The 16,546-nt window shown below is 42.5% G+C and overlaps 2 protein-coding genes across 6 annotated transcripts in view; one reads left to right on the top strand and one right to left on the bottom strand.

The window, feature by feature from the left end:
- sik3 (SIK family kinase 3) overlaps nucleotides 1–13,086 on the bottom strand; it is a 32,129-nt gene extending 19,043 nt beyond the window's left edge. The window contains exons 1-6 of one of the 2 annotated variants that reach the window (XM_060887628.1): nucleotides 12,726–13,086; nucleotides 3,372–3,488; nucleotides 2,939–3,002; nucleotides 2,579–2,740; nucleotides 2,040–2,164; nucleotides 1,793–1,916 (exon numbers count right to left, since the gene is read on the bottom strand). In XM_060887628.1, coding sequence (XP_060743611.1) covers nucleotides 1,793–1,916; nucleotides 2,040–2,164; nucleotides 2,579–2,740; nucleotides 2,939–3,002; nucleotides 3,372–3,488; nucleotides 12,726–13,016 — 883 coding nt within the window. In that variant the 5' untranslated portion in view covers nucleotides 13,017–13,086. The remainder of the gene's footprint in view (nucleotides 1–1,792; nucleotides 1,917–2,039; nucleotides 2,165–2,578; nucleotides 2,741–2,938; nucleotides 3,003–3,371; nucleotides 3,489–12,725) is intronic. The other variant, XM_060887629.1, reaches the window with a different exon arrangement.
- A 2,695-nt stretch (nucleotides 13,087–15,781) lies between these two features.
- Nucleotides 15,782–16,546, top strand: part of sidt2 (SID1 transmembrane family, member 2) — a 14,175-nt gene continuing 13,410 nt past the window's right edge. For all 4 annotated transcript variants that reach the window (XM_060888556.1, XM_060888554.1, XM_060888555.1 and 1 more), the window contains exon 1: nucleotides 15,782–16,546. This exon is cut by the window's right edge and continues 62 nt beyond it. In XM_060888556.1, coding sequence (XP_060744539.1) covers nucleotides 16,414–16,546 — 133 coding nt within the window. In that variant the 5' untranslated portion in view covers nucleotides 15,782–16,413.

Here is a 16,546-nt window from a genome sequence, read left to right as displayed (position 1 = left end):
ATGAAAACATACAACGAGAGAGAGAGAACACACACACACACACAATTTCAGAAACAAGAGTAAGACCAATTCTTATCAACGTCGGCAATTCAGCCATGAATTAGCATTTTAGCTCTGGCTAATGATATAGTGGAAATAAGAATCATTTGCAAATATAAAATTTTCCTGAATAGATTTAGGGAAAATATGTATTTTGTTGTAATACTACACAAACTGTTCATTTTTCAAAACAAAATGTACAAAGAAACGACAGTGACGGCATCCAATCCCGTAAGCAACGGTCTCTGATAATGTCTTTTATAGTCAAGTAAGTCATTAAGCATTATAAAATAATTTTTAAATCTACAAAATTAGCTCTCTGTATTACAATGTTTATGATTTAAACTAGTTGTGAAAACGAGCTTTAACTGGTTTGTCTGTTTTGTTTTTATTTCATTACTAAGGTGGAAAGATGAAGCACTATCAAACTTTCCCTCAGATGAGTTTGTAAATAGCTAAGAGAAGCCTCCAGATCACCAAAACTACAAGATGTAGACATGTAGGACAACAGAAATAAAACAAAACGTCCTGAAATATTAACAATTTCCCAAGACAATCCTAAGAAATTTCACATTTTAGCAAGTGCAAACATAGTTATTCAAAGGTGACGTAGGTAAAAGAAATGAGACGAAATTGTTACCTCAGAGATTTTTGGAAAATGACAAAAATATCCCCTAAATACTCATTCAAGCACTATGCAAAGACACAGTGGCCATGTAAATGAGTCAAAAGTTCTGGAATATAAACAATTCCCTAAATTTTGTTGTAAAACAGCTAACAGACAGCTCGCTGAAGCAGGAACTATGAAAATATTAGCTGGAGAGCATGTAGGCTTTTTTAAAAGTCATTTATAAGGACAATGTGGGATGTGGTAACCCTTTTCCACCAAAAAGAACCGGGTGCTGGTTCAGAGCTAGTGCTGGTGCTGTTTCAAAGTTGGTTCCACTGGCGAACCTTCTAAGAACCGCTTTGCCTTTCCATCGGCTAGAGAGCCGTCACAGAGCCGAGTCTGACGTCACTATATACGTGTCACATGTCCCAGCAACTTTAGCGCAGCAGCGACAAACACAAACACATCGACAATGACAGATGTTGCTTTACTGTTAATTCTCATGGCTTTGTGAACCTACATTGGCATCCAAAGCGGCGAATCCAACATGTACGTGCAGCTCCATGTAATTTGTATAAACGGAGGTTGTAATCGAGAAAGTACATAACGTTATTTTATCATTAACACAGAAAAAAGTTAGCCTTAGCATGTAGCTACTTACTATCATGTGTGCAGATAACTGATCATATCCATTAGTAAAAATGTATTAAACATTAGTATACTTAAGGTACATTATCAAAGGCGCTAACAGTAGCCCTGCCCACAGCCCCGGACACAGCCCCGGACACAAGCGGTTCTTAAGTCTAGACCAGCAACGTTTTGGTGCTACTTAAGAACCACTTTTCCTGGTTCAGAGCCGGTGCTTTGGCTGTCGAAACAGAAAGAACTGGTTCTAAATTAGGCTCCGAACCAACACTCAGTCTGCCTCGGTGGAAAAGGGGCACTAGTGGTTAAAGGGTTGGATTACCAATCAGAAGGTTGTGAGTTCAAATCCCAGGTCCACCAAGCTACCACTGCTGCGACCCTGAGCAAGTTCCTCAACCCTCAAATGGGGGTTTTCAAAGTTTAAAAATACTAAGAAAAGCTTCAGCTCTTGGACCTTTAAAATATGTGATTCTCAGAAGTGAAAGGTGACGTGTTTACCTGTGGACATGAAGAACGGGATGCGGAACTTGCCGCTGAGAACACGAGCACGCAGGTTCTGGAGGGTGCTGCCGTCGAACGGGAGAGCGCCACACACAAGCACGTACAACACCACACCTAAGCTCTGTGTGCACAAACACACACGGGATTCAACTGGATGTCCAAACACATCAAAGCTATTTACATCAGAACGTCCTTGTGCTCAAGCTAACTGTTTGTTAGCATATGGCGTGTGTGTGTGTTTTACCCAGATGTCCACTTTGGGACCGTCATATTCTTTGCCCTCAAACAGTTCTGGAGCAGCATATGGAGGACTTCCACACCACGTCTTCAACAACTGTCCTCGAGAGAACAGATTACTGAATCCAAAGTCTACAGAGAGAGAGCGAGAGAGAGAGCGAGAGAGAGAGAGAGAGAGAGAGATGTCTCACTATGTCTCACTAGCTTTCTGTTTCACCAATTGTCTCTCTCTTTAAATGTTTTCCTGTCTGTCTGACTGTCGCTAGCCAACATCTAATTGTTCACCCCAATCTGTCTGTCTTTTCTCTCCTCTATTTATTTGTCTTGCTCTCCTTCATATTTCTGTTTCGTCTTATCTGTCTGTTTGCCTTCACGTCAGACTGCCTTTATGTGGTTTTATGCCATCCGCCACCCTCCCGCCTGCTTACTTGGAATCATGATGTCACGATTATGATCTACAGCCACGCTACTGTCTCTACACTCGCATTTCTGCCAGTTCTGTATGTTGATATGAAGACTGATCTCTGCCTCCTAAATCGCTCTGACCTGCGATTTTGATGTTGAGGTTGTGGTCCAGCAGCAGGTTCTCGGCCTTCAGGTCTCTGTGGACGATGTTTCTGCAGTGACAGAAGTGGACAGCCGCCACGATTTGTTTAAACTTTCGCCGTGCGTCTTTCTCCGCCATGCGCCCGTGGGCCACCAGATGATCTGATCACAAACACACACAAAAAACATGAACATCTTCAGGGCCATTGAGCTCATGCTGACACTGATCAGCCACAGGCCTCTGGGCTGTGTACCAAACCGTTTGGCTACTGGACGAATCCTAGCATGCTACCTATACACATTATTTAGAGCAGTAGAGCTCCGTTTGGGACGAAGCCACAGAGAGGCTGTAACACTCACCAAAAATCTCTCCACCACTGGCGTACTCCGTTACTAAATAAATCATCCTCTCTGTCTCCATCACCTGGAAGTGGAGAAAGCACACACACACACACACAAACAATTTAATCTATTTAACATTGGACTGAATTTTTCTTCATTCAATCTATGATCAAGTTCTCATGGATTTTCTTTCTGAAGCCTTTATTTTTATCCTGTAAAGTTTCCTTTTTTTGTGTATATATATATATATATATATATATATATGTATATATATATATATATATATATATATATACATATATATATATATATATATATATATATATATATATATATATATATATATTTTAAATGCACTCCAACTTGCTTCAACCGAGTGTGAAAAAGAGCTGGAAGATGACTGACAGCTACGATGGACCAATGGGACCAGAAAAAAGAACAGGGACGGGACCTGGTAGAGGCGAATGATGTGAGGATGTCGCAGCATTTTCATGATCTGCACCTCCCTGAAGATCTTCTTCAGATTGTCGTCATCCAGCTGCGTCTTGTCCACGATTTTAATCGCCACCTGAGACACGTGAAAGGAGAAAGAGATGATATAGTATAGAGTAACTTAAAAGGTGGGGTCTCCGTTGTTTGAGAAATGCTTCAGAAAACTGAGTCGGGCCGCCAAACAAAACAAACGTGTAGCCAATGAGCAGAAAGGGGCGGGGCTTGTCAATATGGGCGGAGAGTGTGTTCAGTGTGCATGTGTGACATTAGCAGAAAGCGGTTAACATTCACATGGAGGATAAAAACAAAAAGAAAGCGAAGAAAGGCTTACGATAAGGTAAGAAGTAGGACGTGTTAATATAGGATCAGCTTTCCAGCGCTGGAGAGAACTGAAGGAGCAGGAAGTTGGTCACATATTCACAGATTGGAGTTTCCTGAGTCAATAACTCCTGAGCTAAACGCTGTTACTACACAAATAACACCTCTTTTCTATCGTAGTAATGTAGAGACGCAGCTACAACCGTGTTTTGTGTAGTAACAGTGTTTAGCTCAGGAGTTATTGACTCAGCAAACTCCAATCTGTGAATATGTGACCAACTTTACTTAAGACGCTGAGGCGCTTTTTTCCTTCTCGATATGTGAGTAACGTTGGTTTTGCTTTGTTACACAGAACTAATATATGCCTTTGTCCTTTACATGATTATGCTTGTGTGACATTTTTGCTTGTTTGTTTATCTGCAATCGTATTGTTCTTCCCTTCAGCTATGATGAAGACACATTTCTTTCTATTAGTTGCCTGGGTTGCGTATGTATGTGTGGGCGGAGCTATCAATACAGGGGTGGGACCCATTTGGGTTAGGGGCGTGTTTGTTTTGGTGATTTCAAATGTCAACATTGGCTTTCAAACAACGGACACCCCACCTTTAAATTAACACAATGAAAAGGTCAGCGATTAACACAACTGGAGAAACTTGCAATATCTGTGACGGAGAAGTCATTAGAAAACAGTTGGAAGCTACAGGATCAATCAGGTTCACACACTTGCCACTGGCTGCAAGCAGCTCCCGACCTGTTTGTCTATATTTACATGTAAACAGAATGACACTCGTCAGTAAAACTCCATAGATTTAGTCTTTTTTTTTTTTTAATCTGTTGCAGACGATTCAGTTCCAAGCCAGGGAAACTCAGTGTTGCTAGTGTAAACCTGAGATTGTCACAAACTTAACACACCCTTTCAGATAATGCAGTCTATGTAGGTAGATAACAGATAAATATAAAAAAAAGAAAAATGAATTTCATGATAATATAATCAGGCTAAATCGTTTCAAGAAAGTGTGCGCGCTCTGTGGTATTTTTAACCACTACAGGCTATCGCGCGTATCATCACATTGCTTCTGGGACCAACATCTGGACACAAACACACCAGTACAGAGCATGACGGTACAGATGGAATGTGTGATAGTGGGGGGAGGGGGGAAAGAAAGTAAAAAGAAAATAAAAGAAGAACTATAAGATTGCGTATCGCGGTTTACTGTAATAGCACCGTATTCCTGTTTCCGACATTAACAATTGGTCAGATCAGACTGTTGTCATGGAAACTATGCAAGGGGGGAAAAAAAAAAATTCAAAAGGACCGATGATACGATTAAAAAGCAACGTTGCTTATGTAATATTTTCCAAAAGCGCTGATGCTGAATCTGAGGTCCGACAGGAGGCTATTAACGTCCGTGTAGGATACAAATGGAAACGTGGTGCGAGATCCAAGACCATCTTTTCTGTCTATAATATAAAACTGAAAAATGCTTGGGCCCCTTAATCGCTTCTTGCGGTTATTATTATTATAATGATATCGTTGTTGTTGTTATTATTAGTAGTAATATTAATACTAGTGCCAATGAAGAGCAGCTCTTTTTAACATCACATAAATGCAAGTGGGCAGCACACACAGGGTTGTACCATCTGGACACGCTAGCAGTCGAACACCCCTGATGGTTCATGTGGGCGACACGCTCACACACGCACACACACACACATGCGCACGGGCTTCCCCGGGACTGTCATGGATGTTCGTGTCTGTACTGGAGAGTTTGGCACGTGGATCTACAAAAACGTGTGATAACAGACTGGTGGAATAAACGGCAAGGGTGCGTGCGAGTGTGTTCCGTTTTTCTGTGGAAATACGTGTCTGTGATGACGTCTTGTCAGGACGTTCAGAGGAACAGCAGCTGATGCATGATGAGCGAGTGTAATGGGGTGAGCACGGGCAATTAGTAATCTGTAACGGACACACACACACACACACACAGTCCAGGATGTTAAATGAAAAGAGCAATATTATGCAAAATCTGATCCAAAAAAAATAAAAAATTAAAAAAAAAAAACACTCTTAACAGTACGCACACAGAGGCTGTGTGTGTGTGTGTCCAGAGTCTGTGATGACATACCTAGTTTCCAGTGTGTTATTCACATGCGTGTAAAGTCAGAGTCACGAGCGCAGACCCGCTGACAGGTCACAGAATGAGGCTGATGCTAGGGCTGTAACAGGTGCTATGCTCTGTGTGTGTGTGTGTGTGTGTGTGTGTGTGTGTGTGTCCTGTTAGACCCGTGCTCCTAAAAACACTACTGCCCTTATCCAATGATCACTACAATATTATTTTTTATTAATGTCCTCATCTTAAGTGTTTCTAAGGATGTAAAGTGAAAATAGTCATTTCCAAAAGTATTGGCACTGTTGAATAAACAGAGGAATTTTATAATAATTAAATAATGAGAAGAACAAACAAACAAAAACACGACACTTCTTTACTGAAACCCTACATCAGGTTACAGGTCAAGTACGTCCTGAGGAGTCGTATCACAGGGAGACGCTGCTCAAACAAAGACATGTCCGTCTGCAAATCTTTAGTTCACGGGCTGCTTCAGCTCGCCGCTGGTGGGCGTTGTAGAAGAGTGCGGTTAAACTTCGCCAATATGGAAATTTAATGCGGCTTCTCCGTTATAGCCAACAGGAGACGGCCGAGGACATGATCTCGAGGTTCAAACAAACCGTTTCACAACTATTACATATGCTTTTCACTGAATATCTCAGATTTGTGCATGTTTGTTTTGCTGGTGTTTATTTGTCCACTTTATTAAACCCCGTGACCGGCTGACTGCAGGAATGTGCAGGTGTTCCTAATAAAGTGGACAGGGAGTGTACGTTCAACTCAGAAACAGGAGTCACGAGATATACTTCATTTAATGATTTCTTCTCACACTTGGCAAAGGCTTGTTTACTTTTTTCCGTCATCATATTTCCGACCGACACGTAAAGGAGTTCTGCGTAGACGCAAAGGTTTTTCTGACGTATTTTGAAGTTGTTTAACTATAGACACGGTGAGAAAACAAACCAAACTAGCAAACAAACAATCTCAATTCCGTGCTAATGTACGAGTGTGACAACATCCTACGTGTAGGTCTGGTTCATAATCTGAATAAATAAAAAAAATTATGAATAAACTTTGTTTGAAATTTTTCTCAACATTTGTCTGAACGCCATGAGTGCTAAAACATTTTCCTTTTACTTCTGGAGCAAAAACTCCTGATTAATTAATTCATTTATTGATTTATTAATAAAAAAATAAGGAAGGAAAAGACGGAGGGAAAAACAAACCACGTGTGAATTCGGTTTTAAATTACGATTTTTTTTACGTCTCCTGATTTCATCGTTCTTAAAATGACGACACCAAAAACAAACAAACACAAATCCTCAGGTTTGCTGGGTCACTCCGGGATCGTGGGGCAGTTCTGGCTTATGGTGTTGTAATAAACTGAAGCACACAAATAAAAGGAACTGTGTAGCTGCTTCACTATAATGACTGCGGAATGGATTTGATGGAGATTAGACTGTCGACGCGAGCGCATGACGTCTCCGTCTGCTTGCGTGGAGAACCGGAGCGACATGATGGAAAGTGCTAGCGCTGTACACGAGGTGTCATTAAGATGTTTTTAGCGAGGACTTTGGAAATAATGAGTGTTTACCAGTTTGCTGTTGAAACACAAGCGTGAAACGTCTGCGTGTGTTTAACATTCGGTGAGATGAAAAGTCTCAAGTGGATTTTTTTTACCTCTATCACTTGAATGGGAGTCCTGAGAATCTGTTCAGATGCAGCAAAGCTCTGTGTGTGTGTGTGTGTTTACGCAACCTAGGGAATACAGGAACACATATTCTAGGTGAAAGTGAATGAACTCGATGCTCTGTAGCTAAAGCCCTGTGGTGCTGCAGTGACGTTTGCACAGAGACTCTTCCTCGTCATGAAGCGCTGCTAAAGCAAACGACCAAAAAAACAAGACGTGCTATAAAACAGACTTGCAATCTACACCAAAACTCCTAGACGCTAAGCGTAAGAATGAGACAACACAAATCTGGACGGACAGACAATCGAACGATGCTGAGCGAGAACACCACGAGGATGACGATTCATGACACGACTGATGAGATGAAGAGTCTGAGCGAAAGGGTCAACAGATGAGAGAGAGCACAAAGTGAGACCGGGCTTTAATGAGTACCCTAAAAAGCTGAGCGAGTGCAGAGAAACCGCAGGGTGTGAGCAGTTTACTTCTGCGAGTGCTGCAACGTTTGGGACTGATCAGCTGCTGTGTCGAGTCTAATCCACAATTCCAGGTTTCTACAACGCATCAAATAATTACAACTCGATCACAATAAGCAATTTCTCTTCCTTGATTATTTAAATGTCTACGATTATTCGTTACCATTTACTGCAGGTGCCGTGATGACGTCGATCGTTGCTGTGTTATTGATTAGCGGTGCGTTCGTTAACATGATACGTTTAATGCATTTTCTCTGATCCGATAGCTATCTGATTTGTTAAAACTGTTCCATTTACATTAAGTCACAAACGCGTCTCGGCGAATCGGATATCGATCCGATCTTTCTACTCCCGCCCAAAATGCAAATATATTTTACCTTATTTCCGGGGTAATTGAAATGGAACACGCTTTGGTGTGTGCGGTTTTCAGAACGCAATCAAAAAGAAGACGTAAAAACTTGTTACGATGGTTATGCTACAAAAAACAGCATTTACTGTTTGCTGCATTTTCGCTGGCAGCAGCAGCGCATTTTAAGACCCGACAAGACGCCTGGGTGAAAGATCACCTGCAAGTGACGTACTTCCGTTTGGGAGGAGTATAGCGCTGATGTATGTGGCTTGAACAACCACATTCATTTACACCTGTCCAGTTTCATCTGAAACGTGTCCCAGACCACCTCCTGAAGTGGTTTGTACCATCGGATTTATATCCGTCTCGAAAACATTTCGGAGGGCATTTAGACCTGGTCTTTTTACCATCGGATAGCTATCGGATCACAGAAAACGCATGAATTGACCAGGTGTAAAAAGCCCCTTTGATGAGCTTTAAATCTCAGAATGTCATTTCATAACACTGTTGGAGGTATTGAAATCTGCAGAATATCGGAAACTGGCAGAGGAACCAACTACAGATATAAAATTTTACACAGAAATTAGGTTTGAACTGTGACTCATCAGCACTCATACTAATTTAAAACTATCACCACTAAGACAAACCCAAAGACCAGAAATGTTCTTAAGCCCCTGTTGTTCAGCAAACCAGAAACAAACAAAACAAAGCAGCCTCAGGTGACGTTGTTCCAGGTAATTCCAGTGAAGCTTTCATTTTCCAGACACTCAGTAATTATGGCTGCTGGTGTGGGTCTCTTTAATCCACTGAAGCTCCTACAGTAAACAAACAAGCGACTGTGAACGAGCTGGAACCCGACTGTGTTTCGTTTCATTAGATCAATGAAGTTGTTCACGCTTCTGTTTGATTCCAGACTAGCGCCGTGTGTACCAGTGGTCCGGAGAAGCGCCTTAGGATACTTTAAATCGAAAGGACAGGTCATGTTACTTCCTGGTTCAAGCGCTAGGATTGATTTTGGTCTTCAGGATACACAGAACGCTGATCATCTCGATGGGAACGAAGTAAAGTCTTTTTTTTGTTCTTTATACTATACGAGCATCAATGTTGGTACTTTCTAAAGGAAGATGACGAGGGATAATTGGGATGCCGACCGTTTCACAAATGTGGCGCACCAAAGTATGGTGAAATGAGCCAAGATTAAAATTGAATTCTTTAATGTGAAAGCAAAACTGCGATCGTGAGCATCGTCCCACAAACAAACGCAGAATTTCGGTAACCACCTGCTTTCAAGGTAACTGCTCGTGAAACTTGCAGAATGATGTGCTGTTAAGTTTCAAGTAATGTTTTTCGTTTTGACTGATTTAATAAGAGTACATGAAGATACGCAAACGTCTTTCCTCCTAATGCAAGTCGACCTGATCAAGCAGCAGCTTATCAAAAATATAAATCCAAAAAAAAAACGTTATTCTGATTTCCTGAATACAAGAGGAAGAACAGGAATAGAGGTTTTAATTCTTTAGATATTTGTTTAATATTCATTTTGGCTAGAAAGTGGAGGAAGCAAGACTGTGAGAAGAGCTAAAAACAAATGAAGAGCTGAAAAGGCGGCCAAAAGAAGATTTTAACCTGGAGGAGACCAAACAAAGTGCTGAACCTGAAGGAGACCAAACAAAGTGCTGAACCTGAAGGAGACCAAACAAAGTGCTGAACCTGAAGGAGACCAAACAAAGTCCTGAACCTGGAGGGGACCAAACAAAGTTCTGAGCCTGGAGTGGACCAAACAAAGTTCTGAGCCTGGAGGGGACCAAACAAAGTTCTGAGCCTGGAGGGGACCAAACAAATGACCCTTTTCCACCAAAAAGAACCGGGTGCTGGTTCAGAGCTAGCACTGGTGCTGGTTCAAAGTTGGTTCCACTGGTGAACCTTCTAAGAACCAGTTTACCTTTCCATCGGTTAGAGAGCATCACAGAGCCGAGTCTGACGTCACTGTATACGTGTCACGTTACACAGCAACGTTAGCGCAGCAGCGACAAACACAAACACAACATCAACAATGGCGGATGTTGCTTTACTGTTAATGCTCATGGCTTTGTGAACCTACATTGGCATCCAAATGCGGCGAATAAAACATGTACGTGCAGCTTCATGTAATCTGTATAAACAGAGGTTGTAATCGAGAAAGTACATAACATTATTTTATTAACACAGAAAAAAGTAAGCCTTAGCATGTAGCTACCTACCATCATGTGTGCTGATAATGTATCATATCGCGGTAAAAGTGTATTAAACATTAGTATACTTAAGGTACATTATCAAATGCGCTAACGGTAGGAGACCAAACAAAATGCTGAACCTGGAGGGGACCAAACCAAGTGCTGAACCTGGAGGGGACCAAACCAAGTGCTGAACCTGGAGGAGACCAAACCAAGTGCTGAACCTGGAGGGGACCAAACCAAGTGCTGAACCTGGAGGGGACCAAACCAAGTGCTGAACCTGGAGGGGACCAAACCAAGTGCTGAACCTGGAGGAGACCAAACCAAGTGCTGAACCTGGAGGAGACCAAACCAAGTGCTGAACCTGGAGGAGACCAAACCAAGTGCTGAACCTGGAGGAGACCAAACCAAGTGCTGAACCTGGACGAGACCAAACAAAGTGCTGAACCTGGACGAGACCAAACAAGGAGCTGAACCTGGAGGAGACCAAGCGAGGAGCTGAACCTGGAGGAGACCAAACAAGGAGCTGAACCTATAAGAGACCAAACAAGGAGCTGAACCTATAGGAGACCAAACAAGGAGCTGAACCTATAGGAGACCAAACAAGGAGCTGAACCTGGAGGGGACCAAACAAGGAGCTGAACCTGGAGGGGACCAAACAAGGAGCTGAACCTGGAGGGGACCAAACAAGGAGCTGAACCTGGAGAGTTGTCCACTCTCCATCCGCTATCAAGGTCGGCTCCTAAGCTCCCTGATTAAACCTGGAGGACACGAAACGAAGACCTAAACCTGGTACAGACCAAACACAAGCGATGAGAAAAGCAAGGAGACCAAAAGTAAAGAGATCCTGACAGAGACCTGTGAGCGGGCAACGTCACCATACAGGAAGCATTCGAGATGATCGGTCGCTTCACGATCCGGTATTGAGACAAATCCGGATTGAAACCGTGTGTAAACCGAACAGGGGGCTTTTTTTTTTTTAGCTTCGATCCTTCGCAGCAGCTCCGTTTCAGATACGCTGAGAAAACGAATCGCACGTATCAGCTGATCTCTCTTAGTACGCACCGTGCCAGCTGCGTGTCTGCCCACCTTCACGCCCACACCGTGCGTACAAACCTTCACACGCAGTAAGAGGGGGGGAAAAACAGGAAAGGAATGAAAAAGGAGATGAGATACGCAATGACACGAGGAGGCACAGGATCACAATCTCATGATTAAATAGTGAGACGAATGCGTTTGGTGCAGTAAACAGAATACAAGGGCACCACTCAGCCCATGCAAATACACTCCATCATCATCATCATCATCATCATCAGGGGCATAAATACACATCAACACTATTCCTAACACTTATAAAGAACAAATTAAACAGATTTTGACTAATCATTGAGCTGTTTTATATGTCAAGCTTCACAAATAACTACACCTGGTTGTCTCACGTTCGGATTTCAGACATAATTGAACTCTAAACACGTAATTATTTGCTCGCAGATGCTAATTAAACAACTTCAGCTAGTTAACGTTATGCTAATGAGCTCAGTCTGTTACACACAGCACCGCTGTTCAGACACGCTTATAAGATACGCGCTGATTAGCTCATGACGTTAAAGTCGGTTTATAAGCGTTTATGATAACACTGACATCCGATTGACACCGTTACTCTTTGGCTACAAGCTAAAAGCTGACTAGCGCTTTTTCTTCATCACTTCGTCCGTCCAGAAACAACCATGACAACCTGGATAACACGCTAAATGTCTTTACATCCGCTTAAAATAACGTTAGAGTATTTAAACCTGTTAGTACTGGGAGAAAATAACCCAGAATAAATACAAAGGGAAACAGAAAAGAGTTTTAAAAAAAAGTAGGCTAGCTAACTAGCTGTAGCATAGCATTAGCATAGAGAGAGCAACACAACAACACTGCCCCGCAGGCCCATTAGCTGAACCCCAAACACACACATAGCGCACTAGGTACAGCGCACAAGGACTTATGGTCAAACCCTTTGTAGTGCGCTATGTGTAGGGAAACTCAGCGCGGTTTGGGACGCGAACATTAATCTCAGCCGAGCGCTTTTTATCATCATCACAGCGGTGAAATAAACCGAGACACTGAGATGACAGTGTGAGAGCCGGACGGTTCTCCCGGTAAGAGCTTCGCCTCACCTTGGCTTTGGTGATGACGTGCGTGGCGAGTTTGACGACGGCGAAGTTGCCCTTGCCGATAGTCCGCTCCAGTTCGTAGTAGCCCACTCGAGCTGGGGGCGGCCTGCCGACCGCGGGGTGTCCGGGGTTCGCCAAACACGCCGCGTTTTGTGCGGCTCGGTTCTGGTGCTCGAGCCCAGAGCCGGGTGGTGCTCGGTTCGGGGCGCCCAAGCACGCCGTCGTTCTGGCCGAGTGCGAAATCGCGGCCGCGGCGGGCGCAGCAACAGCAGCTCCGCTTGGCACGGCCGCCATCTTCTTTCGCCTCTCTCTCTCTCTCTCTCTTTCTTTCTTTCTTTCTCTCTTTCTCTCTCTCTCTCTGCGGAAACGACTACAGAGCAGCGTTTGCGGCGGCGCGCGGCGCTAAACACGCCCCCTCCGTGCGTCACTCGGCTACTTGTTCACGCCCCTTCGTGCGTCACTTCACACCGATCCCGCCCTCCCTCTACGAGCGCCCGCGCTTATGTCGCTATAGCAACGGTTAGCGTAAACGATGACTTCATTCCCCTCATCCTTCCGCCCCCCCTGCACTCCACTCCGTGTGTGTGTGTGTGTGTGTGTATTCCAGTCGCCAGCCATGGCGACCAAAACGAGACCGCGTTTGTTTGTGTGCGTGCGCGCGCACCGAGTGGGCGGCGCGTGAATTTCGAGACGCGTCTCATAGCAAACAAAAAAAAGAAAGAAGGCAAAGAAATAAAAGCGCGGGATTTACGTAAAATTTGTGTCTCTGAGGAAAATATACCATTGCCATGACAACGAGGAAGTCATGGTATTCTGTGTTGTATAGAGCTCACACAAATAATTATCATATAATAATCAATAATAAATAATCATGCTAGTGATAAAGTGGGAACCAGATGACTAAGTGTGATGGAGCACTTATGTAGTGTCCTGGCGAGCATGTATGTAGTGTCCTGGGCGAGCACTTATGTAGTGTCCTGGCGAGCACGTACTGTATGTAGTGTCCTGGCGGGCACGTATGTAGTGTCCTGTGGCGAGCACGTATGTAGTGTCCTGTGGTGAGCACATATGTAGTGTCCTGCGGCGAGCACGTATGTAGTGTCCTGTGGTGAGCACATATGTAGTGTCCTGTGGTGAGCACGTATGTAGTGTCCTGTGGTGAGCACGTATGTAGTGTCCTGCGGCGAGCACGTATGTAGTGTCCTGTGGTGAGCACGTATGTAGTGTCCTGGGCGAGCACTTATGTAGTGTCCTGGCGAGCACGTACTGTATGTAGTGTCCTGGCGGGCACGTATGTAGTGTCCTGTGGTGAGCACATATGTAGTGTCCTGTGGTGAGCACGTATGTAGTGTCCTGCCGAGCACGTATGTAGTGTCCTGCGGCGAGCACGTATGTAGTGTCCTGCGGCGAGCACGTATGTAGTGTCCTGTGGTGAGCACGTATGTAGTGTCCTGTGGTGAGCACGTATGTAGTGTCCTGTGGTGAGCACATATGTAGTGTCCTGCGGCGAGCACGTATGTAGTGTCCTGTGGTGAGCACATATGTAGTGTCCTGCGGTGAGCACATATGTAGTGTCCTGCGGCGAGCAGGTATGTTGTGTCCTGTGGGAGCACGTATGTCAGAATCAGAATCAGGTTTATTTATGTATATTTATGTAGTGTCTGTACTAAAATAATTAGTATTTTCTCTTCTGCCATAACTTGATAAACTAACTGACTCTGTGTTTAATACATCACTAGAATATACTATTTAGCACATAATAGACACTTTGATTTATCCTTATTAAGTATAAGGTGTGAAAACAAGTCTGCAAAATGAGAATTATGCTCTGAAATACAAAACAGAGGACCATATCTCTAATTACTACAACCTTCATTTAAAAATAAATAAGTATAGGGATTAGAAATAAACTTTTACAGAACAATGGCACATGCTGAATCCATTTGAAATCACTAGATATGTTGTAAAAAAAAAAAGATAATTTATGATGCAGCTTAAGAAGACTGATGTTGTAAAATAATAAAAACAGATCAGTGGTGCAGTGTCTTAAATTGTTTGAAAGCTTTCTTCACTGTATAAGGGGTTATAATCTTTCTAATGGAAAATACTTTATTAATAAAGGATCATTGGAATTATATGCCTATACACTTACTCAATAAAATGAAGTGGAAAACATACATTTTCTACTACTGATTGTCTTTTTGACCATCAAAGCTGAAACATATTTTGACAGTGTGCTTATTTAATTATCATTTATTTCCGCTTATACTAATACTAAATATTTTAAACACACACCGCTAGGATATACAGTGGAGATTAACGACATCTAGTGGTCGAGTCATGGAACTGCAGCTGTTACAGTCAGCTGATTATAATCTTATCTTTAAGTTTCAATACAACAATTATTAAGAATTAAACTGCAAAAGTTTTTCAACTGAAAAAGAAGAGATGATTAATCATTCGTACAAGACATAAAGTGGTCTAGATGTTGGCAAAAAAACAATAAAAAGAAAGTCAGGACGTCAGGAAGTCAATACAAATGGCAGTCAGTTCATGTGATTATGTGAATGATCTATAAAAAATATGTAATATAATTTCTATTCAAAAGAATATACTGATAATTGATTCAATCTAAACGAGCAATCGTTTATTAAGTGGTGTAAATAAATAAATAAATAAATAAAAAATAAAGATAGTTTAAAGTTTAAAACTAAAAAAAGTTTAAAGATATATTTTAATTTAGATAATATCGAGGAAAGAAAGAAAGAAAGAAAGAAAGGTTTCATTATTCAGGAGAAACGTGCATTCCTCCGTAGTCTTTAATTCTTTTTATATGAAGTCTTGACCTTCTCAACATGGCGGATGCGTTGACGTAACTAGCCACAGCAGAACCTGACATGGTCTTGCTACAGGTAGTTAGAAAATCATCCGAATGGAGCAGCGCGAGTTATAGCAAAGTAGGCGGGATCAATCATCCATCCAATCGTGACACGGAGACTGGATTCGTTAGCCAATCTCAGGACAGGAAGCGTTTTTATTATCTCACCGCGCGAGGGCGCGGTTGAGTAACCCAGATTGGACCCGTTTGTTCTCACTGCCAATAAGAGATTTCCGAACATCGTTAACGGGCGTTTTGCAGAAATAGACGAAGATTAAGGACTAAAACGGTTGATTTGTGAGATACATCCTTGCTCCAGACGCCTTAGGAGATACATTACCTGTTACGTGTGGTGTTTATTTATTGTTATAGCAAAGCTGAACTGACTTTAGCAGTTAGCGTTAATGCTAATGCTAATGCTAACAGCTGGCTTAAAAACATCTGAAACTGTATTTAATGCACTTTGACCTTTTTGGGGGGGATATTTATAATATATCTAAATAATGTGTTGTAAGCGATTTAGCTAGTTAGCTAGCTATATGGCTGCTGATATATCTTTAAATCATTAATGTTAAATCTAGAAGCTAGATAATCGAGTGTAATCAAGTGAGAGTTTGTTTATATCGAAAGCATTTCGGGTGATAACAAGCTTCACGTTTTTTTCCGAAGATATTTTTTTATTTGTTTGTACACCTTGTTGTTGTTGTTGTTGTTGTTCATGCGGATCCCTGACGCGCGATGATTACGTCATAGACCTCATCACGTCTTCATCTTGGCTGTGAAAACTCCCATGAACTCTCAGACAGATGCAGCATGGCCAGCTGCCGAAAACCCAAACACTCGCTTCTGAGATGCAGCTTGTTTTTGTTTGTGTTGACGGTTGAGGCTACAAACAGCTCAGTGAAGGTGCAGCAGAAAGACGGAGAGTTTGACAAGAGATACGCGG

Source organism: Tachysurus vachellii, chromosome 15 (assembly GCF_030014155.1).
Source record: "Tachysurus vachellii isolate PV-2020 chromosome 15, HZAU_Pvac_v1, whole genome shotgun sequence".
NCBI classification, from domain to species: Eukaryota; Metazoa; Chordata; class Actinopteri; order Siluriformes; family Bagridae; genus Tachysurus; species Tachysurus vachellii.
Note: the sequence above shows the minus strand (reverse complement) of the source record. Positions and strands in the feature narration are given on the sequence as shown.